The 22,270-nt window shown below is 40.4% G+C and overlaps 1 protein-coding gene across 4 annotated transcripts in view; it reads left to right on the top strand.

Moving 5' to 3' along the window:
* The window catches only part of ALG9 (ALG9 alpha-1,2-mannosyltransferase), a 99,092-nt gene that overhangs the window by 3,538 nt on the left and 73,284 nt on the right, over positions 1-22,270 (top strand). For all 4 annotated transcript variants that reach the window (XR_003972617.2, XM_030333915.2, XM_030333918.1 and 1 more), the window contains exons 4-8: positions 6,063-6,133; positions 11,126-11,214; positions 13,486-13,621; positions 17,440-17,527; positions 17,708-17,813. Coding sequence is in view for 3 of the 4 variants with exons in the window: in XM_030333915.2 (XP_030189775.1) it covers positions 6,063-6,133; positions 11,126-11,214; positions 13,486-13,621; positions 17,440-17,527; positions 17,708-17,813 (490 nt within the window). In the remaining variant the exon portion in view is untranslated. The remainder of the gene's footprint in view (positions 1-6,062; positions 6,134-11,125; positions 11,215-13,485; positions 13,622-17,439; positions 17,528-17,707; positions 17,814-22,270) is intronic.

Here is a 22,270-nt window from a genome sequence, read left to right as displayed (position 1 = left end):
GTTTTGGATATTAACTAGTGGACCAACTTTTTATCTGGTAGGTACTTTGTTAAGAGCTGTGGGTGTAACAGTGACCAAATCCTTGCCCCCATGGAATTTATAGTTCAGTGGGGGAAGATGAAATTGAACAAGTGATTTTAAATGCAGTGGGTTGAGGTATGTGGGTGGCTCAGTTGGTTAAGTGTCTGACTTTTGATTTTGGTTCAGGTCATGATCTTACAGTTGTGGGGTTGAGCCTGGAGTTGGGCTCTGTGCTGGGTGTGGAGCCTGCTTAAGATGCCCTCTATCCCTCTCCCTCTAACCCTTACCTGCTTGCATTCTCTCTTGAAAAGAAAGGAAGGAAGGAAGGAGGGTGGGAGGAGAGGGGGAAGGGAGGATGGGGTGAGGGGATGGGGTATGGGGGGAGGGGGGAGTGAGGATGGAAAAGAAAGAAAGAAATGCAGTGGGTCTTACGGCAGAGAAGTACAAGGTACCATGGGACAGCATCTTAGGGGAGACTAAACAGAGTGCTGAAGGATAATAAGTAGGAGTTAATGGAGACCTAACCTGATGACTTTTTACGAATTTGCTATGATGTGTCTTGGCATGGATTTCTTTGGGTTTGTCCTATTCGGGAATTACTAACCTTCTTAAATATTTAGGCTTACATCTTTTTGTTAAATTTGGGAAGATTTTGGCTATTATTTTACAGAGTACTTCAGCCCTACCCTGTTTGTTTTCTCTTAAGATTCCAGTGATATCAATGTTAGATGTTTAATTCTAGTACCCTAGGTCTCTGAGGCCCTATTAATTTCTTTCTAGTCCGTTTTCTGTGTTGATTGAGCAATTTCTCATCATCCAGTTCATTAATTCTTTCTTCTCTGCTCTCCATTCTGCTGTTGAGCCTATCTTTTGAGATTTTATTTTGGTTATTGTATTTTTTTCAGTTCTAAAATTTACATTTGGTTTTTCTTTATATGTTCTGTTGCTTTACTGAGAATTTCTATTTTTTTCGTTTGTTTCCAGTGTGTTCTTAATTGCTGACTGAAGCATTTTTACATTGGCTCCTTTAAGAGTTTGTCAGGTAATTCTGACCTTTATCTAATTGGTATCTATTGATTGACAATTTTCAGTTTGCCATCTTCCAACTAATTTTCAGTTGAAGCCTTGGCCATTTGGGGTATTACATTCTGAGACTGAATCTTCTTCCTGGGCCTGAAGTGCTTCCTCTGCCTTTTTGAGTTTTATTTAAGCCTTCTTTTTGGTCTGGCTGCTTTTGTTACCCTCTAGCAGGAGAAGGGAGAGAGTTCTCCACCTTTGTTATTGCCAGATGGGGGTAGAAGTTGAGGTTCCCCACTAGACCTTCGCTCAAGTGGCCAGGAAAGGGATACTTGACTGCTGCTAGGTGGGGTGAGGAGGTGGAAGTCCAGGCTTACCCAAGTGGTCACCACTGACACTGTGTCCAGAGAGGGAGCTCATTACCACCAGCGAGAATCAAAGTCCTGGCTTCCTACTGGATATTTGATGGCATGGGTGGGAGTTGGGCTACATTCCCACCCCCCCCCCCCCCCCCCCCGCTGGGGGTGTTTTGCTGGAGTAGAGTGGTTATTGTCTAAAGGCTTTCTGTCTTGTTGGGCTACCCCTCTCTTGGCGTCTTGGCTAGATCAGCCAGGCTTTGGTTGGTGTTAGTTTGTGCTCATTGGCATTTCTAGCTGCCACCTTCTTTAGCTCTAAGTCTGGAATGTATAAGGCAAAAAGAAAACTTAGGGAACTTCCCACTGTGTTTTTCCTCTGGTCCTAAAGTCCCTAGGCAGTCTGCCATCTTCTCTCTACCTTGAGTCTTCTTAGGTTTACTTTACCTGTCATGTGCAGAGTTTTTGGTTTTACATAGGAGGAGGAATAGGGAAAAGTACAACTAATACACCTTGTATGAAGCAGAAGTCCCTGATTAGAGAACTAGACGTTCAGTAGGAATCAGCTAGGTAAAGGGAAAATGGGGATGAGGGAGGAAAGCCATGAGGCAGGGAAGAGGGCCAGCATGGCCTTATATAAATAGGCTTGATGCTTGGAAGAGAGTGAGTGGTGGAGTGAGTTGCATGATATGGAAAGGTAGGAGGAGGCCAGATTTATACAACACCTGGTAGGCTCTAATAAGGAATTAGGCTTTCTCCCCATGCCCACTGCCTCCCCAGGGCATTCTGAACCCATCCAGAGGCTTTAGAGGAGAGACAAGATGGCATTTGCGTTTTAGACTCATCAGAAAGATAGCACCTATAGAAAGGGATAAAACTGTCCTTTGCTTCCCTAGCTATTAATTCATTTTTTTTTTTTTTAACTTAGCAGAACAGACGTATACAGGACGAGGTCTTCGTAGAGAAATAACAATATGCAGTGCTTAAGGCTTTTATTTCCACTTGGCTATCCACTGTCCCTTGCAATTTGACATGTTCAACCGAATCCATCACTCTTTCTTTTATGTCAATGACACGAGCGGGAAGCAGAACAGGAATGAAGATTTCCCTTCTTGTTCTTTCTTCTAATCTCCTCCCTGTTAGGTTTTGCTAATGGAAGCCACTTGGCACCGGGGAATTAGCTTATAGAGTTCCAGCTCCAGCATCCTGATGCACAGTAGAGAGGGTGGATTGTTGCTGAAAGACCATCTGGTAATAATTGGCACCCCTTAGTGTTGGTTACCTTTCCAACTTCTTGCCACTCTAAACAAGAATACCTTTGTTTTGTCTTGTCGAACTCTGCTCAGGAGTGGGATCCCATACATACATCCATAGGCTACTTAATTTCATGGGATACTGCCAGATTGCCCCCCAGAATGGCTATCCAGCTTCACACTTGCACAACTCTGTTCCACATTTCAGCCACCTCACACCTCCTGAGCACTTGATATTTCTGACTTGATAATTTTTGCCCTTCTCATGGATGTGAGCTGTTTCTCATTTTAATTGCATTTCTCCAATTAGACGTGAAGTGCAATATTTAATAGTCATTTGTTTTTCCTTTTCTGTGAATTACCTATTCATATCCTTTGCCTGTTTTTCAATTGGGTTTTCTGGTTTTCTTGTCTGATTTGTAGAAGTTTTCAATAGTAACCAAGTACAGGTTTTAGATACTGGAAATCTTTTTGGCTGTCCCCTCTGTGTTAACTGTGCTGTGGACCTTTGTTGAACAGAAATCTTTAATTGATACAGTCAACCCAATTAGTTATTCACTTAAGGTTGGTGGGTTTTGGGTCTTTGCAAAAGAAATTGCTCTTCACCACAGTTCACAAAGATATTCTTACATATTTGCTTAGCTTTATAGTTTCACCTGTCACACATAAGGCTTTAATCCATTTGGATACTTTTTTAAAGATACTTAAAAAAATAATCTCTACACCCAATGTGGGGCTTGAATTTGCATCCTAAGATCAAGAGTAACATGCTCCACGATACTGAGCCAGGCAGGCACCTCATTTTGAACATTATTTTTTATAAATGGTAGAAAGATCCAGCTTTATTATTTGTGATAGAGTGAACTGGATTTTTCCGTACCATCTGTGAAGTAATCCATCCTTTCTCTGATTTGTGATAGCATAGCTATCATACACTTTATTCCCACATGTATGGGTCTTTGCTTTGGCTTCCTTATTTTAGGTCATTGGTCAAATTGTCAGTGCCATATTTTTATTATTACGGTTTTGTTGTGTGTGTTAAATATCTGGTTGATAAATTTCTCACTTTGTCCATTTGAAAATTTGTATTTTAAAAATCATTTCAGTATTTGTTTGCCCCTCCCCCAAATTCTGCATTTTGATTAGAGTTGCACTGAATTATATATTAATAGGAAGATCAATGTGTATTGGTTTGTCATTTCATTCTTAAGATGATGTATTTACCCATTTGCTTAGGTTTTCTGGGTCTTCTAGTAAAATTTTTAAATGTCCCCATTTCAGTCTTAGCCAGTCTTGGGTAGGTTAAGGCTTACATTCTTAATACTTTATATTGCTGTTGTGAAAGGAATCTTATTATTTTTTTTTTTTTAGTTGGTCATTGTTGATACAGAGGAATACAATTGACTTTTGTTTTTTGATCTTAATCTAAATCTTGCTGAATTTCCTTATTAGTGTCACTCATGTATCAGGTGATCTCTTGGATTGTCTTTCATCTGTGTGTGTAGAGTTTAGTTTCTTTTATTCCATATCTAATACCTCATTTCTTGTCATTTTGCAGCAAGCAGGACTTCTAGTTATATGTTTGATGTTGTTGTGGGGGCACTGTTATCATACTTGTAAATAAAACTCTTATATTAACTCAGGCTAATTTTTAACTTTGTAAATGTGTTTTGTACTCTCCCTAATTAGACGAGGGGTCCTTAGGCGTGTGGACACTTGGTACTAAAATTATCTGAATTCCTAGGAGCATCTAAAATAGTAGTCAGTGTTTACTAGGTTTTCAGAGTGTTTTTATTGAGGTAATGAAACTGGTATTTATTGGATCACTTTATTGAACTCTGGAATTTTTTGGTTATAGTGATGAAAACGGCAAGTATTTTTAAGTTATATAATACAGTTATATTAATTATAACCTCTATTTCAGTAGTACCTAGATTCTGAGGTATTCAAGGCTTTTAAACATACCAATGTGGGGCGCCTAGGTGGCTCAGTCGGTTAAGCATCTGACTTCATCTCAGGTCATGATCTTGTGGTTGGTGGGTTTGAGCCCTGCATAGGGCTCTGTGCTGACAGCTGAGAGCCCGGAGCCTGCTTCAGAGTCTGTGTCTCCCCTCCTCTCTGCTCCTCCCCTGCTCATGTTCTCGCTCTCTCAAAAATAAACAAACATTAAAAAAAAATTAAAACAACATACCAGTGTGCTATAATATGAAAGCTATTCAATAGAACCCTATTATGCTTATTTTTTAAATCAATGTTTTTAATTATAAAATTAATGAAATCACATTACAGGTATTTGGAAGGTAAGAGGGAAAATGTGCACCTAACTCCTACCAGCTTGATTTTGCCACCTTTACCATTTTATTTATTTATTTATTTATTTATTTATTTATTTATTTATTTATCATTTATTTCTTTTCTTTTTTTTTTTTTTTTTTTAAACGTTTATTTATTTTTGGGACAGAGAGAGACAGAGCATGAACAGGGGAGAGGCAGAGAGAGAGGGAGACACAGAATCGGAAACAGGCTCCAGGCTCTGAGCCATCAGCCCAGAGCCTGACGCGGGGCTCGAACTCACGGACCGTGAGATCGTGACCTGGCTGAAGTCGGACGCTTAACCGACTGCGCCACCCAGGCACCCCTTATTTATTTTCTAATATGCTTTATTTTTAGTTCAATTTAGGACACCGCACAATTGAGTGGAAGGTCCAGAGATTTCCCATATACACCCTGCCCCCACACATGTATAGCCTTCCCCGTATCCACATCCCCCATTAGAGTAATACACTTGTTACAATCCATGAACCTGTATTAACACATCATTGTCATCCAGAGTCCATCCTTTATGCCACCTTTACCATTTTATCCATTTTTTTTCAGCCTTTTCATATGCTTCTGATTTCCAAAGCTGTGATTGTGATGTGTAAATAATAATGTACATTTTTACCTGGTATTTTGTAATTACTGGTAATTATCAATATATAACGATTTAGGAAATGTTTGTTGAATGTAGGAGTTTTATATCCTATGAATTCTTTGACTGTTTCTGTAACCATAAATTTTATGTGTAATAGTACATGAAATGTATGTAGCAGAATTGACTGATTACCCTGTAATCAGATATTGTGTAGTTTTTTTTTAAACGTTCTTTTTCCCCCCTTAAATTAATAGTGCTGCAGTGACCATTTGCATGAGCAGAACTAACCACCCCCCTCCATATTTTCAGTTACTTCTGTGGGCTGGACTCCTAGAAATAGATACAGTGGATCTAGGGGTATGAAAATGTTTATGATTCTTGATAATACTGCCTTTCAGGAAGATTATCCCAGTTCATAGTGTTACTAATAACAAATGAGAGTGGTTTTATCTTGAGTTTTCTTGTTTCTGTGACTTGTGTTTTCTTCTTCTTGGTTTCTTTCAGATTCTTGTCTTTTACTTTTTACGATGTCTCCTGGCTTTTGTGAGCTGTATCTGTGAACTTTACTTTTACAAGTGAGTATAAAAGCTTTGCTTCTGAAAGTGCTATGAGAAAGGTCAGTACAGCATAGGATTATTTCTGATAGCATAAGCAGTATTTATAATAGAAAATACTTTTCTCCTGGCTCCTAATAATATATTTGAAGTAGGACTTAAAATTTTTTCTCACTTTATTGATCTACAATTGAAATAGAACATTGTGTAAATTTAAGGTGTACAGATAATTGATAAACGTATCTGTAATGAAATATGACAGTAAGGTTAACACACACCTTACTTGACATGAGTACAACTTTATGTGTGGTGAGAACATTTAAGACTTGGTCTTCTAGCACCTTTCAAGTATATAATAATGTATTGTTAGCTATAGTCACCATGCTGTATATTAGATCTTCCAGAACTTATAGTTGGAAGTTTATACCTTTTGATGAATATCTCCTAATCCTCCCTGTCCCTGACTCCCTGCTTCCCCAGCCCCTGGCAGCCACCATTTTACTTTGTTTCTGCAAGTTTGGCTTTTTTAGATTCCACGTGTGAGTTATTACACTATATGTCTTTTAGTATCTGACTTTTCACTTAGAGTAATGCCCTGAAGGTCCATCCACCTGTTGCAAATGGCAGGATTTCCTTTTTAAATGATAATATTCCATTGTATATCTTTTTTAAGAGTTTTATTTTTTAAAAATATTTCCTTGAGAGAGCCAGAGTGGGGGCTGGGGAGGGCGGAGGGGGGGGGGAAGAAAGAGAGAGAGAGAAGGAGAGAGAGAAGGAAGGAAGGAGGGAGGGAGGGAGGGAGAGAGAGGGAATCTGAAGCAGGCTCTGCACTGTCATCACAAAGCCCATGTGGGGCTCGAACTCATGAACTGTTAGATCATGACCTGAGCTGAAGTCAGGCACTCAGCTGAGCCACCCAGGTGCCCTATTCCATTGTTATATATGCCACATTTTCTTTATTCATTCATAGATGGACATTGAGGTTGATTCCATGTCTTGGCTGTTGTGAATAGTACTGCAGTAAACAAGGGAGTACAGATATCCCTCCATATCTTCATATAAAGTGAAATTATGTTTAAACACCTCTAACTGGTGTTTTATTTGGTAGAATTTAGTAGAGCCTTATTTTTGGTCTCAAGATAAATATGATTTACCTCTTCGCCTTGAGCTTAGATGATGGGAAATTATTCCTGTTGTGGGACTTGCTGCTCTTAAATTTTTTTTTAATGTTTATTTTTGAGAGAGAATGCAAGTGGGGGAGGGACAGGGAGACACAGAATCTGAAGCAGGCTTCAGGCTCTGAGCTGTTAATCCTGAGCCTGACTGAGGGTTTAAACCCACGAATGACAGGATCATGACCTGAGCCGAAGTTGGACGCTTAACCACCCGAGCTACCCAGGTGCCCCAGGGACTCACTGCTCTTACTTGCACTCAGGACGTGGTCTTTGCCCAAGTACCTGTTGGTTGGTTGAATGTTAGTGGAAGTATTAAGCATTTAAGTGTCAGGGCGCCTGGGTGGCTCAGTCGGTTAAGCGTCTGACTTCAGCTCAGGTCATGATCTTATGGTTCTTGGGTTCGAGCCCCGCATCGGGCTCTGTGCTGACAGCTCAGAGCCTGGAGCTTGTTTCAGATTCTGTGTCTCCCTCTCTTTCTGCCCCTCCCCCACTCGTGCTCTCTTTCTGTCTCAAAAATAAATAAACGTTAAAAAAAAAAACATTTAAGTGTCACAGTAATAAAAATAGCCACTTTTTTTTTTTACTTGAAACCTAACACATCTTAATAATGCTTTAAGGGGTATTTAGACTTAATCATTATTTATTTTTTTTTTTAATTTTTTTTTTTTTTCAATGTTTATTTATTTTTGGGACAGAGAGAGACAGAGCATGAACGGGGGAGGGGCAGAGTGAGAGGGAGACACAGAATCGGAAACAGGCTCCAGGCTCCGAGCCATCAGCCCGGAGCCTGACGCGGGGCTCGAACTCACGGACCGCGAGATCGTGACCTGGCTGAAGTCGGACGCTTAACCGACTGCGCCACCCAGGCGCCCCTAGACTTAATCATTATTTAAAAAATCTTCCCGCTGCAAAACAGATAAAAATGTCAGATAAAATTCTCTGGTGTTGAGTCGGGGTGGCACAGGGGAGAAAAAAGAAAGCCAGTGCTGTCTTTGAGGATTGTAACCATACAGTGGTCTACTTATGGGTTTAGGACTGAGTTCAAATCACCTTTGTGGTCCCTCAAACCCTCCACCCACCCCAAGTTGAGAATTTATTTGAAAACTGTTACGGGTTGGTAGTACTCCTAGGCATCTTGCAAAAACAAATGGAAAATTTCTCCAGAGAAATCGATTTTTAATCCAGGTGTCAAAGAACTATGACAAAAAAAGTTCTACTGAACAAGAAGTTATAATAAAAACAAATCACAAAGCACAGAAGAGAAGCAGACTTAAGTGAGAACCAGCAGAAATAACAACAGAAAGCTGACCTGCAAAACTTTATTTATTAGGAATTATTAAAATAAGAATATAAAATAAATGATAATTTTAAAGAAATAAAGAATTGAAAACATGAATAAGAAACAAGAGCCTAAATAATCCATTGAGTGAAAAGGAACTTGGAGAATGGGAGGAAATATTTGAAAACCATGATCTGAAAAGAGGTTCAGTTCCACAATATATAAGAAACTCGTCCAACTCAATAACAAACTGGTTAAAAAAGGACCAAGAACTTGAACAGACTTTTTCTAAAGAAGATGCATGCTTAGCGAACAGGTATATGAAAAGATACAGTGTCACTAATTCTCTGGTAAATGCATATCAAAACCACAATGAGCTATATGACCTCATTCTTGTTAGAATGGCTATTACCAACGAAAAAACAGCTGGTGTTGGCAAGAATGGTTTGGAACTTTTGGATCCTGTAGGTGGGAAAGAAAAATGATGTGGCCACTGTGCAAAAACAGTACGGAGGATCCTCAAAAAACTAAAAGTAGAAGTACCATATGATCCAGCAGTCCAACTTCTGGGTATTCATCTAAAAGAACCAAGACAGGATCTTGAAGAGGTATCTGTACTTCCATGTTTATTGTAGCACTATTCACAGTAGCCAAGATGGGAAACAAGTTAAGTGTCCATTGACTGATGCATGGTGGGGGGGAAATGTGGTATATACGTAGAATGGAATACTCAGTATTAGAAGGAAATCCTGTAATAATGTGACAACATGCATGAGCCTTGAGGATAGGCCAAATGAGCTAACCAATTAAAGATGGACAAACACTGGCTAATTTGACTTGTGTGAGGATTCTAAAATAATCAAACTCATGGAATCCAAGAATAGAATTGTGGTTGCCAGGGGTTAGGGAGAGGGGGAAAGGAGGAGTTGCTGATAAATGCATATAAAATTTCAGTTGTGCAAGATGGGTAAGTGCTAGAGTGCTACTGTACAACATTGTGCCTATTAACGATGCTGTAGTTTACACCTAAGAGTCTGTTAAGAGGGTACATCTCCCATGTGTTATTACCACGATAAAATAGAAAAGCTGAAAGGAAAAAGGAGTGAGACTACAAAAATGGCCCAGCAGATTTGAAAAAAGAACCAAACACAACTTGTAGAAGTGAAAGTGAACAATTGATATTTAAAGTTCAGTGGCTAGTTGAAACCGCCAATTAGACATGTTAATGAGTAAGTTAGATCGATTGGAAGAAATGAGTAAGAATGAAGTACAGCACGACAAAAAGGAAATAAAAGGAAAATATGAAGAGATTAAGACACCTACCTCTGTGGTAGATTTGACCGATCCAGTGTTTGTCTAATCAGATTCTAGGAGATGATAGAATGGGGAGAAGGCCGTATTTGGGGAAATAATGGTTAAGAATTTTCCAGAATCTGTGAAACCCAAGATCCTAATTCATAGATTCAGGGAGCCTAACCTATCCTGAGCTGGGTAAATAAAAAGGAATTAGTGAAACTACATAGAACACTAAGGGTAAAGAAGATCTTAAAAGTTGACAGAGAACTAATAGAATATATCTACAAAGGAATATTAGACTGACAGAAGCCTTCTTAAAATCCAGAACATTAAAAAAATATATATTCAAAGTTCTTGGAGAAAATGGCTTCATCCTAAAATTGTGTACTCAGCTAAATCCTCTTTTAAGACGAAGCACTAAATAAGACTTTTTTTAGACCAAAAAAAAAAAAAAAAACCCAAAAAACAAAAAAGAGGGAATTTGCCATTAGCAGATCCTCAGTAAAGACACTTACAAAAGATAGCCTTAGCTGGAAGCCAAGGTAATCCAGAAAGAAGCTCTGAGCTTCTCTAAGGGACCTGAGCAAGAGAATGGTTTACACAGGCATATGTTGGAACAAATGTTGACCAAATGAAGCAGCAATGATTGCTCATAATGTTCACAGGGTTAAAGACCTCCACGAAAGAGGTAAAGGAAGTGTGTAATTGCTTCATTTTGAGGAATGTGGACTTAATGACACGTGGTGTATCTCCTACTCTTCTCTTCTGATAACTACCCTGTATTGAGTCACTCTGTTCCAGGTGCTCCCAGCACTTTCCCATGTATTGTTCTCACACAAATCTTAGAAAGTAGACCTTAGCATTACCCTCGCTTTACAGATAAGGAATCTGACAGTGTTGTCGTTAGACCAGGGTACCTACCACTGTTAGTAAGTGGAGGAGCCCAAATTTGAACCTGTGCCCCTCTGAATGTGAGGCCTGTTGTTTTTCCACTACATGATGCTGTTTTCCTATTGATCATCTACCTACTCTTAGTCCAGAAAGCATGCATTTCTTTTTAGGTAGAGCGCTTCTCTTCTACTTAAAGAATAAGAATGTTTGGGTTTGTTAGGCACACAAAATTGCTGACAAACCTGTCCAGGCAGTTCTGTGTTTGACTTTAAATCTTCAGTGTTCTCTGTGAAGCAGGCATGTTTTTGTCTTTTGATTTGAAATGTCTGTCCCTAAGATTTGCCATGCTGATAGTCATTGCCTTTCTCCTAGGGCTGTGTGCAAGAAGTTTGGGCTGCATGTGAGTCGGATGATGCTGGCCTTCTTGGTTCTTAGCACTGGCATGTTTTGCTCATCATCAGGTAAGTAAACGGTCAGGGGAAGATGTAACAGGTGCACTGATCTTTCACAGCTGAGCTGAAAGGAAGACTTTGTGTAGGTGTAGGTTACATTGTATAGCATATCAGTAGTTTGCAGAGCACCGTTATCTGCATGATCTTCATCATCCTTTATGGCAGTCCTGTGTTAGTATGATAAATATTTTCCCATTGTGCAGATGAGGACTCGGAAACTTAAAAAGGTGAAAAGTTATTTTCACCATACTGCTTTCTATTACATGGTTGTAGATTTTTTGTATTTGTTTTTGTTTTTTTATCACTTCCTCACAAGGCTGAAAAACACCAACACCTGTTGCCTTTCCCTGCTGTTAGGGGGAGAAAAATAATTTTGTTTTTCTTGTTTGTGTGTAAAAACCCTGTTCTTGACGGTTCTGCTTTCTGTTTCTTATTTGCAATGTATTCTGTAAAGGCATACGTCTTCCCTGTTGGGCTTTTTTTTTCTTTTTTAAGTAAACTTAAAGAGAAATTACAATATTAGACTGGTGGCTTACAAACTGTGCACCATTGAACACTTGTGTTGTCTGAGCTGAGTCACAGTGGCCTATTGCCAAAAGGTAGCCTGTTTCTGATGCTCTGAAAAAAAATTAAGCTACTAGTTATAATTTTGCCAGTTTTATTTTTTTTTTATTTATTTATTTTTTTTCAACGTTTATTTATTTTTGGGTCAGAGAGAGACAGAGCATGAACAGGGGAGGGGCAGAGAGAGAGGGAGACACAGAATTGGAAACAGGCTCCAGGCTCTGAGCCATCAGCCCAGAGCTCGATGCGGGGCTCGAACTCACGGACCGCGAGATCGTGACCTGGCTGAAGTCGGTCGCCCAACCGACTGCGCCACCCAGGCGCCCCAATTTTGCCAGTTTTAATGTCTGCTTGTGTATACCAGAATCTAGTATATACACTAAATATACACACAAAAATAGCATCCAGCACAAAAGTATGTACTTTGTTGACTGTATCAAACTTTGTGTTCTGCAGGGACCTCAGGATTCCACAACTGAGTAATTAAAAAAAAAATTTTTTTTTTAAATGTTTTTATTACTTTTGAGAGACAGAAACAGAGCACAAGCCAGGGTAGGGGCAGAGAGAGAGGAAGACCCAGAATCGGAAGCAGGCTCTAGGCTCTGAACTGTGAGCACAGAGCGTGACGCGGGGCTCAAACCCACGAACAGTGAATAATTTTGAGTGTCACTGCTCTAAACGAGACTGTGCTGTTCCCTCTGAGCTGGCAGAGGCCTCTCATTCCTCTGCTCCCTTTGTTCTCTACATTGGCAGCTGTAATTGATAGCTTTGGATGGCATCAGTATTACTTAGCATTGATCAGTGAAGTTGTACCTTAGGTTTTTTTTAGTTATTTTGCTATTCCTAAAACTGATGGAGTGTGGGAGGTGTTCAGGAGTGGCTTTAGCTTTGTCATCTCAGTTGAGGATATTGAGGCACAGAGAAATTCAAGGCATCCTTTTACATACAGCTTCTAAACCCTTGACTGACTTTGTGAGATCATACTGCCCTTCGTTGTGGTCCTTGACTCATGCTGATTTTTCTTTCCTGGTGTTACGTGAAGCAGGCCTTGTACAGCCTGGAGAGGCAGATCTGCATTTTTGTGTCACCTTGTTGGAAACACTGATCAAATGTTACTGCAACAGAGACCCTGAAAGTACTCAGTCCTGTGCTGTTTACTGTAGTAAACAGTTACTTTGTTGTAACAAAGTAATGCTAGACAAAAGTAATTAGGGGACCTCTAAAGGCCAAATTATCCATGTCAGTGGATGCAGGATGTGATATTTGGCCCTTGAGAAGGCTTCTTAGAATTCCTATGGGGTAAAGTTAGTGCCAGGACAGTTTCAGAAGGCTACCAGAAGATAAAATTCTTCAGAAATAGTCAGGAATGGGTCTGAGTTTCTCGAAGCATATTCTCTGCCTGGAAATATAACGGGAAATCTGTAAGTTCTGGATTTGGAGTACAGGCCAGGAGAAGAATGGCATGGTTTATATTGTATAAGTAGGCAGCGTTGTTGGTACCTAAAAAACAGGAGTGAGAAAATAAGAATACCCTTGAACTTCATTGTTATTTAAGGAGTATCACTTTACTACACATTTCTCCTACAGTGTTCCTCAAAACCTGTTCCTGGTGATTGACCTCCTGCAATGTGGGTAGATTTTTGATAATACCTAATCAGTCTCCTACTTTTGTCCCCCCCCACCCCCCTTCTATTCCCCTTTTCTTTACCATTGCAGCGCTCCTTCCTAGCAGCTTCTGTATGTACACCACGCTGGTAGCCATGACTGGCTGGTATTTGGACAAGACTTCCATTGCTGTGCTTGGAGTGGCAGCTGGGGCTATCTTGGGCTGGCCATTCAGTGCTGCCCTTGGGTAAGAAACCAACACAATTCATCTTCTGGTATCATTGGACACACAGTCAATCTGAGCGTTGGCTTATCTCCGTGTTCCTTGGTTATGACCTGAAGTCAAAGGAATGAATCAGACCTCCCAAAATTCTGGGAGTTGGAAGAATCTGTCTCTTGGTGTTTATTGTTAGGATTAAATCTAATACCAATAGTGACTCTTAGGCATCTGCTGTGTGTTAGGTGCCACGAATCCCCTTAGAAACTTTATTCCTAAATATTATAACAGCTTTGCAGGAGAAATCCAAGTAGTAGTGCTTCAGAAGGGAGAAAGTAGACTCCAGGAGGGTGAGAAATTTGCCTTGAAGGTGATGACTGCTTTTGGGTCCAGGCCTCCCTGACCCCATCACTGATGTTTCTTCTACACTACACCACTCGGTGACGTGCGTTTCCCACTCCCAGGCCTGAAGTCGGACTTTACCCGCAGGCTCGTGGTGTTAACTCAGCAACTTTTCCCCAAGCAGCTTTGTTGCTCATGTTCCTTGTTTTTGCCACTTTGGCTCTAGTCTGTGCTGCATTTGCTTCTCACCTGCACTGCAGGTAATTTGGAAAAATACTGTAGTTTGATGTTAAGGTTATTGTAGTACAGCTGACCCTTGAACAGCCTGGGTGTTAGGGGCACTGACCCCCTGCACAGCCCAAAATCTGCATGTAACTTTTGACTCCCCAGAAACTTTACAATAGCTTATTGTTGACCAGAAGCCTTACTGATTACTTACTCAATTAACACGTACTTGGTGTGTTATATGTATCCTATACCATATTCTTACAATAAAGTTAAGCTACAGAGAAGAAAGTGTTACTAAGAAAAGAAGATTTATTCACAGTACTGTACTGTATTTATAAGAAACAATTGGCATACATGCGGACCCACGCAGTTTAAACCCATGCTGTTCAAAAGTCAACTGTACCAGTCTATTTCTATTGTAAAAAAAAATGCCAGTTTGTTTTAGGTAGAAAGAATTCCTAATTTACTTTGCCCGTAGCCTCATCTTCAAAGGTACTTTTATATACTTTCGTATATATCTTTCTAGAAACTGTCCTCATGTGTAAAGGCACACACATGGACATCCTGGAAATTAAATAGGATTACCTTGTACCTGTACATACTTTTTGTGTATCTACATTGGTCTTTGTACAGATGGCACAGCATTCCACTTTCTGACCCTGATGTGGCCGTTGCCTTATCGGGAGAGATTTAGTTTTCAGTATTCACCTATGATGTACAATGCTTTAGTGAACGTTTTTGTCCACATGTCTATACATTTATGGAAATTTATTGATACGGTAAATTTCTGGAATGGGGGGTTACTAAGAGGATCAATATTCTACGTTTTCTTAATTGTCTTCTATTTTTATTATTTTTTAACTTTTATTTTTGAGAGAGAGTGTGAGCGGCTGAGGGGCAGAGAGAGAGAGGGAAGCATGGAATCTGAAGCAGGATCCAGGCTCTGAGCTGGCAGCACAGAGCCCAATGAGGGGCTCAAACTCCCAAACCTTGAGATCATGACAAGAGCTGAAGTTGGTTGCCCACCCGACTGAGCCACCCAGGCATCCCCTTAATTTGTCTCTTAAAGGCTGCTTTCCCCACCTCCAATCTTTGATTCTGTTTATCTTCAAAATACTGTATTCAGGATTTTGTGTGAGGCCTTCTTCTTTTATCTCAACCATCTTGATAATTCAAAACTGAGCTCACTATCTTCCCTCCGTATCTGTTCTTTTATCTGTTTCTATCCCAGTAAATGATACCATCATCTGCTCAGTGCTCAGTCAGGAACCTGAAAATTACCTGTGACTCTTTTCTTTTTCCCATGTCCTGTTTGTTATATCTCCTGAATATCTTGAATCTACTTTTCTTCACCTCTGCTCCTGAGTTACTATGCAGACTCCTAAATGATCTTCCCATCTCTAGGCTTGATCTCTGTATATCTGCTTTCTATAATCAAACTAGACTTATCTTCCTAAAATGGAAATAGGATTTTATCACGGCCTGTTTTGTTTTAAACTCTATAATAGCTTCCCCGTTGCTCTGTGTCACAGAAGTTGACAGCCTGTGGCCTGTGGGCCCAGTGCAGCTGGTCTTGTTTTGTGCAGCCCAAGAACTAGGAAGTTGTTGTATTATAAAGGGTTGTTAACAACACACCCACACCCACCCACCCACACACACACACAGTACAGACACACACAGAACATGAAACAGAGACCATATGTGGCCTGCAGAGCCTAAAATATATACTGGCAGGTCCTTTCAATAAAAAGCTTGCCAACCTCTGTTCTATGGTGTCCAGATTCTAACATGACTCAAAAAACCCCAACCCTGCCTCCTTTTTAATTCTCCAGTAAGTAAAAGTATTTTTTTTTTCATTTCCTCCATTCCTTTTACTCTGCCCCATCGACATTGAACTTTATGAGTTCCTCAAATACCTTTAGGTGGCACATATTGATTGGTCTGCCTTTAGGGGAGATCAGTGATTTCAGGATCACAATCAGCAGTCTACCATCATTTATTGAATACTTTGTGCTACATGCTGCTGATACTGTGATAAAGAAGACAGTTACGCTTCCTGCTCTTTTGGAGCTTATATTTTAGTAGGAAAGACCGACCTTGAACAAGTAAATAGAAGTATGATGCCTTACCGAAGGAGAAGTACAGATGCCACGGGAATGTCACTGGTTGGGCAGAAAAAAATGAAAACACAAAAAGTTAATGCAAAACTTAGATAATAGAATGTGGAAGTTCCTATCACAGAAGAGATGCCTTGTGGTAGCACATGACATTGCTAAGTAAATGATAGACATGATAATGCTATGTAAATTCAGAGACAGGAGAAATCGGTTCCGCAGAGGAGTCGAGAGCAGAGCCTGTGGTGAATTTTGGGTAAATTGTGTCGCATCAGATTGGCGTGGGGAGGGAATTTCTTGTGGCGGGAGCATGGGTGAAGATTCTGGCTAGTGTACCAGATCTGGAGGTCCTGGGCATGAAGGTGATTGTTGATGATGTAAGAGTGGAGCTACCCCCTGAGAAAATGATGTAGAGAAAGAAGAGTAGAAGTTTGCTTTTGGGAAATAGACCATGGTAGGGCGCAAAAAGGAAAAGGTGCACTTGGGAAGAGGCCAGAAAAGAGCAGGAGTCAGGAAGCCTAAAGAGGACGAACAGATGCTTTGTGTCAAGTGCCACAGGAAGACCCAGGTAGATGGAGGTAGTGAAGAGATTCGGGGTCTGGCTGAGGGGAGGTGCCTGTCGACCTTATGTCATTCTCCCTGCCTTAAAGCCTGGCCTTCAGGAAGAAGTGGGGAAGGCAGCGTACTTATGCGACTTGCTTGTGGAATTTAAGTGAAAGGGAGAAGAGCAAATGGTATTGGAAGGGGGTGTATCAGAACTGACTTACTAAAGTTTGTAGTGTTAGCAAAATTTTTATAAATCATGGAAGAGATGTGTGTTTATTCATTTGGCAGGGTCGGTGTAGGACCACAGGGCACAGTTACTTAGAATTAATGTATTTTAAATGTCTGTCACACATGAATAGGTATAATAAGGAGCTCCTTCCAGAAGCTCAGTATTAATGTTCCTTGTGCATCGTGGGGTGTGAAGTACTATCATGGGCTCTCTAAACAGAACACTGTATTTTTGAGAGGACATCCTCTTATATACCAGCGTTCTTTCCTCACTATAACTGCTAGAGACATTTTTTCCCCCTGTGTTCAGCATGAAGTATGTATGAATCAGACTTGTTTGAGTCTATCTTGTAAGTATTTAATTTCCTACTTTGTTTCTCTGTTAAATAGTTTACCCATTGCCTTTGATTTGCTGGTCATGAAACACAGGTGGAAGAGTTTCTTTCATTGGTCTCTGGTGGCCCTAATACTCTTTCTGGTGAGTTTTATTTTTTTCCCTGTTTTGTTTGAACATTGTAATGAAAGCATGTTCTGATGTAGGAAAGAGAACATTAGAAGTTCATTCTGTTATTTGTTCTGAAGTTTATCCTGTTCCCCCTGGGAGAATGTTTGCAGAACAAACCCCTGCAATTGCTGTTTATTTCCTGCTCTGTTTCAGGTGCCTGTGGTGGTCATTGACAGCTACTACTACGGGAAGCTGGTGGTGGCACCACTGAACATTGTTTTGTACAATGTCTTTACTCCTCATGGACCTGATCTTTATGGTAAGGCCTTAGGCACTCTGGGGAAGGGCAGGAGATGGCTTCATTTGCCTGAACTTTGACATTTCAACGTGGTTTCTTTATTTCATCAAATATTCTTTGGCAAATACAGCATTTCTTTGCTGGTATTCTTTTTAAAAAAGAAATGACATTCGGCTATAGCACAGCGATGATTAAGTAACCAGTAAATGTTTCTTCTTGATTGATGTGATTTCTGTTAGTCCTGTCTGTTGTTCTCGGTGTGTCGTGGTTCTTGATGCTACTTTTTAAAAGGAAAAGTTACTTTTTACTCTTTCCATTAGAAAATCAGTATGATAACAAAAATAGGAAAATAAAAACATTCATAATCCTGTCATCTCCAGATAGCTGTTGTTAATACTTTGGAGTCTCTTCCTCCAGATGTCTTGTGGACATACACACATTTGGTATTAATTTTTCTTTTTAAAATTTGCATTAAGTATCAGGGATTAGGAGAGAAAGTTTGGAAAATGTATAGATATAGCAGAGCAAATGGTGGAGTCAGCATGAGAAAAAGGTGGGTAGTTTGGCCAGCTTTAAAGGGCTGATGCCTTTAATCTGGGGAATATATTCTGCATTTTATCTCCATCTCCCTCCCCCTCCCCCCACCCCAGTGCCTTCTTTCAGCCAGCACTGAGCCGGTTTTATTTGGCCCCCGAGGGCGTTTGTGTTGGTGACAGCTATGGAGGATTGTCCTAGAGATCTTCCTGGTCAGATCAGCCAAATCAGTAAACTTCTTTTTAGACCATTTTTCATTAAAATAAGTGTAGTTTCTTCTGCCTTAATTTTCTGAAGGTCTTGAAGCATTTTTTAATATGTGATTGTCCTGGGGCTCTGCTGTGAAACAAGTTAATACTACCCCTGTGTCTTACCAGTTTAAGCCATGCCCATCACTTTCCTGTGCCACTTTGTCCACAGGACCAACAGTTGTGATGATTTGAAGTAAGCATACAAATAAGATTTAATTGGGCCTGTCAGGATTTGTGGAATATTGTCATTTAGATGGCGGTAGGTAATAGGTCATAATAAACCGTGTTTTGTCTAGTGACTTGAATTTCCACACTGCCTTGTTAGAGAATAATTGTTAAGTGAAGGAATTTTAATGTTTTAAAAAGTTTATTTAGGTAATCTCTGCACCCAACGTGGGGTGCAGGATGCACAACCTCGGTATCAAGAGTCACACACTCCTCTGAGCCAGCCAGGCGTTCCCTAAGTGAATGAATTTAAAAAGGCTCCTTTAAGACTTCAAGATCCCCAAAATGTGAGAAAAGCCCCAATTTTAAGCTTTCGCCTCTAGATGTCTCCCTTTAGCTGGAGAGAGTTTGTATGTTTTTAATTCCCCCTTGTTTTAGGTTACTTGTAACATTTTATTTGATTGTGTAAGACCATAGAAGGAAGACTCTCCTTTTAGACCCAGATTGCATGTTAGAAACTGATTTACATGGAATCTATGGAAGCAAAATACCCATTATGTATAGGTGAATAAATTATGTTAATTTGAGTTTAATTTTGGGAGACTGTCTTCACTTTTTAAAAATTAATTATTTTTTATTTTTAGAGAGCACCTACATGAGTGGGGGAGAGGGGTGGGCAGAGGGGGAAAAAGAGAATCTTAAGCAGACTCCTTGCTCAGCATGGAGCCCATCTCAGGGTTCAGTCCCAGAAACCTGGGATCATAACCTGAGCCAAAATCAAGAGTCAGACACTCCATCAACTGAGCTACCCAGGTGCCCTTGGCTTCACTTTCTAAATAGGTTATTACATAGTGGTATTAAAATAATTTTTTTAATGGTTATTTTAGAGAGCACACATGCAAGCAAGCAGGAGAGGGGCAGAGAGCAAGGGAGACACAGAATCCGAGCAGGCTTCAAGCTCTGAGCTGTTAGCACAGAGCCCAATGTGGGGCCTGAACCCAAGAACCGTGAGATTGTGACCCTAGCAGAAGCCGGATGCTTAACTGACTGAGCCACCCAGGTGCCCCATCAAAGATTGACTTTTTAATAGATGCTGTACAGTTATCAGAGAGTAAGATAGCATATGTTTTGTCATGGAAGCTTCAGCTGTTTCACTCTACATACATGTTGGGCCCTATTGGGCATCATTTTGACTATTTTGTTAGACTTGACTGCTCCAAGTGCTTCATTACCTATTGTAGGCATAGGTTTCTTCTCTGAAGGTCATAAATGCATCATGCTGATAGTTTCTACATTCATGTCTTAGTGCTGTTTTTTTGGATGTAAGAGCAAATAAGCCTATAATACTTAAACAATTAGTTAAATGGACTTGAGTTAAAGAAACATGGACTAAGCTGCCTTTGAGCATTTGTGTCCTCATAACTTGCTGTCCCATATGGCTACAGTCACACGAGTAGATAATTATAGTCAATTGTGTTACGTACTATAGTGGAAAGATGGGGAATCACAGGAGCAAGTCCATCTGGTGGTAGCAGAAGGACTTCTTGAGTCAAGCCTGGAAGGAAGAGTAGATGTTTGGTGAGTAGATGCTAGAGGGGGTATATTTTATTTATTTATTTATTTATTTTATTTTTTTTTTTAAATTTTTTTTTTCAACGTTTATTTATTTTCGGGACAGAGAGAGACAGAGCATGAACGGGGGACGGGCAGAGAGAGAGGGAGACACAGAATCGGAAACAGGCTCCAGGCTCCGAGCCATCAGCCCAGAGCCGGACGCGGGGCTCGAACTCACGGACCGCGAGATCGTGACCTGGCTGAAGTCGGACGCTCAACCGACTGCGCCACCCAGGCGCCCCGAGGGGGTATATTTTAGACAAACACAATGTTCAGGGTAGGGACTGCAGAGACAAAAAAAAAAAAAAAAAAAAAAAAAAAAAAATTGAATATTGTGAATTTTTTTTTACAGCATTAGCTAATTTTAGATAGAAACTGTACAAACATGAGCAAGATAAATTCAGTTTCTCTGTTGTGATTATAATATAAATATTTACTCCATTATTCCTGGTTTTCACAGGGACCTTTCTATACTTGCTTGGCCAGAGAGCATCTATGAATGACATATTCCAGACCTGAGCTGGCTCTTTTGAAGCCAGGAGAAAGAAAAAGAGTACTTTTTCACAACTATAAATTATAATTGCTTCTGTTTATCAAATGCCTGTTCTATACGAGAGATTTTATATAACATCACCTTCTCCTCACAAAAACTTTGTGAGAGAGGCATTATTTATGCTTATTCCCAGCTATGGAAACCAAGGTGGAAATGCACATAAAACCAAGGGACTTGCACATAATTAATAGGTGGCAGAAATGGGATAAGAGCCCAGGGCTGTCTGACTCCCAAGCCTGTGTTTTTTCCACTGAAAACCGCCTTAGCAAAACTCTGGAGTTTGGCGTTTGAGACTCTACAAGAGAATAAGCAAAAACAGAGTGTGAGTTGGAGATAGAGGAAGATAAGATTTGATCTAAAGAAGGGGCAGGAAGTTGTGCCTCTGAAGGCCCACACGCTGGGCTTGGAGGGTGATCAGGAAGCCTCAGAGAGCTTCGATGGCACAGTGGTATGCACGCTGGCAGGCTCTCTTTCACAGGGGAGCATTGCTCCATGCTTGTTAAAGAAAAAGAATATTTGGACAAGGAAAAAAATACTTGGCGTTTAGGAAATTTAGTGTAGACATAAAATTGCAAAGTCATAGGCAAAGCATCTCTTTGGTGTCAAAGATCAAGAGGTGAAATTTAGTGTTGCAAAAAACAAAGTGACTGGTCATGGCACTGATTTTGCTGCTTACCCTTGTAACATTTGGCGTTGGCAGATGTCGGGGTTGATAAGTATTTTTATGTGGAGAGTGAAGACTGGTGCTCTCTGAGGAGTTGAGGCCTGGAGAAGGCGTGGGAGGGCGGGTATGAGAAATGCTCTTCCTTCAAAAACAACAGTGGGTCGGCTCAACGATGCCACTTTGCAATTTAGGACGTGATCCCTGCCTGTTGATGTGTTCTATCAACATCTGTCACATCACTGGACAGGAAATTTCAGAAGGCAAAGGCGAATGGCCTTTATTAAAGGCCCAAAGTTTTCCATTTGTGCAGGAGCGGAGGATGAGGCCCCAGTGGAGTCACTCAAGAGCTGACTGGTGTCAAGATCTGTTCTAGGGCTTTCATTGTTTTGCTGATCATTTTTGTTGGACCTTGGTGTCTCTTTGCTCTGGGTGTTGTAAATTTGACATTTATAAGGATGATTTACTACAATTTAGTTCTTAAGGTTTTATAAAATTATAGGCCTATAAAATAGCTTCCTTTCATTTAATCGGTGGAACAGTAAACATTATCCCTTCTTCTTCTGGCCCCTTTGAAGGTTCCCTTTAGCTCATTTAAATGAAAGGAATTGGTGCATCATTCCCTACAGAGACCCTGCTTCCAGCTTTCACTGCACACTTTGCACCAGTTAAATGCATAGCTTGTCATTCTGACACATTT

The sequence above is a fragment of the Lynx canadensis genome, chromosome D1, assembly GCF_007474595.2.
Source record: "Lynx canadensis isolate LIC74 chromosome D1, mLynCan4.pri.v2, whole genome shotgun sequence".
Taxonomy (NCBI): Eukaryota; Metazoa; Chordata; class Mammalia; order Carnivora; family Felidae; genus Lynx; species Lynx canadensis.
This window is presented reverse-complemented; position numbering and strand designations above follow the sequence as displayed.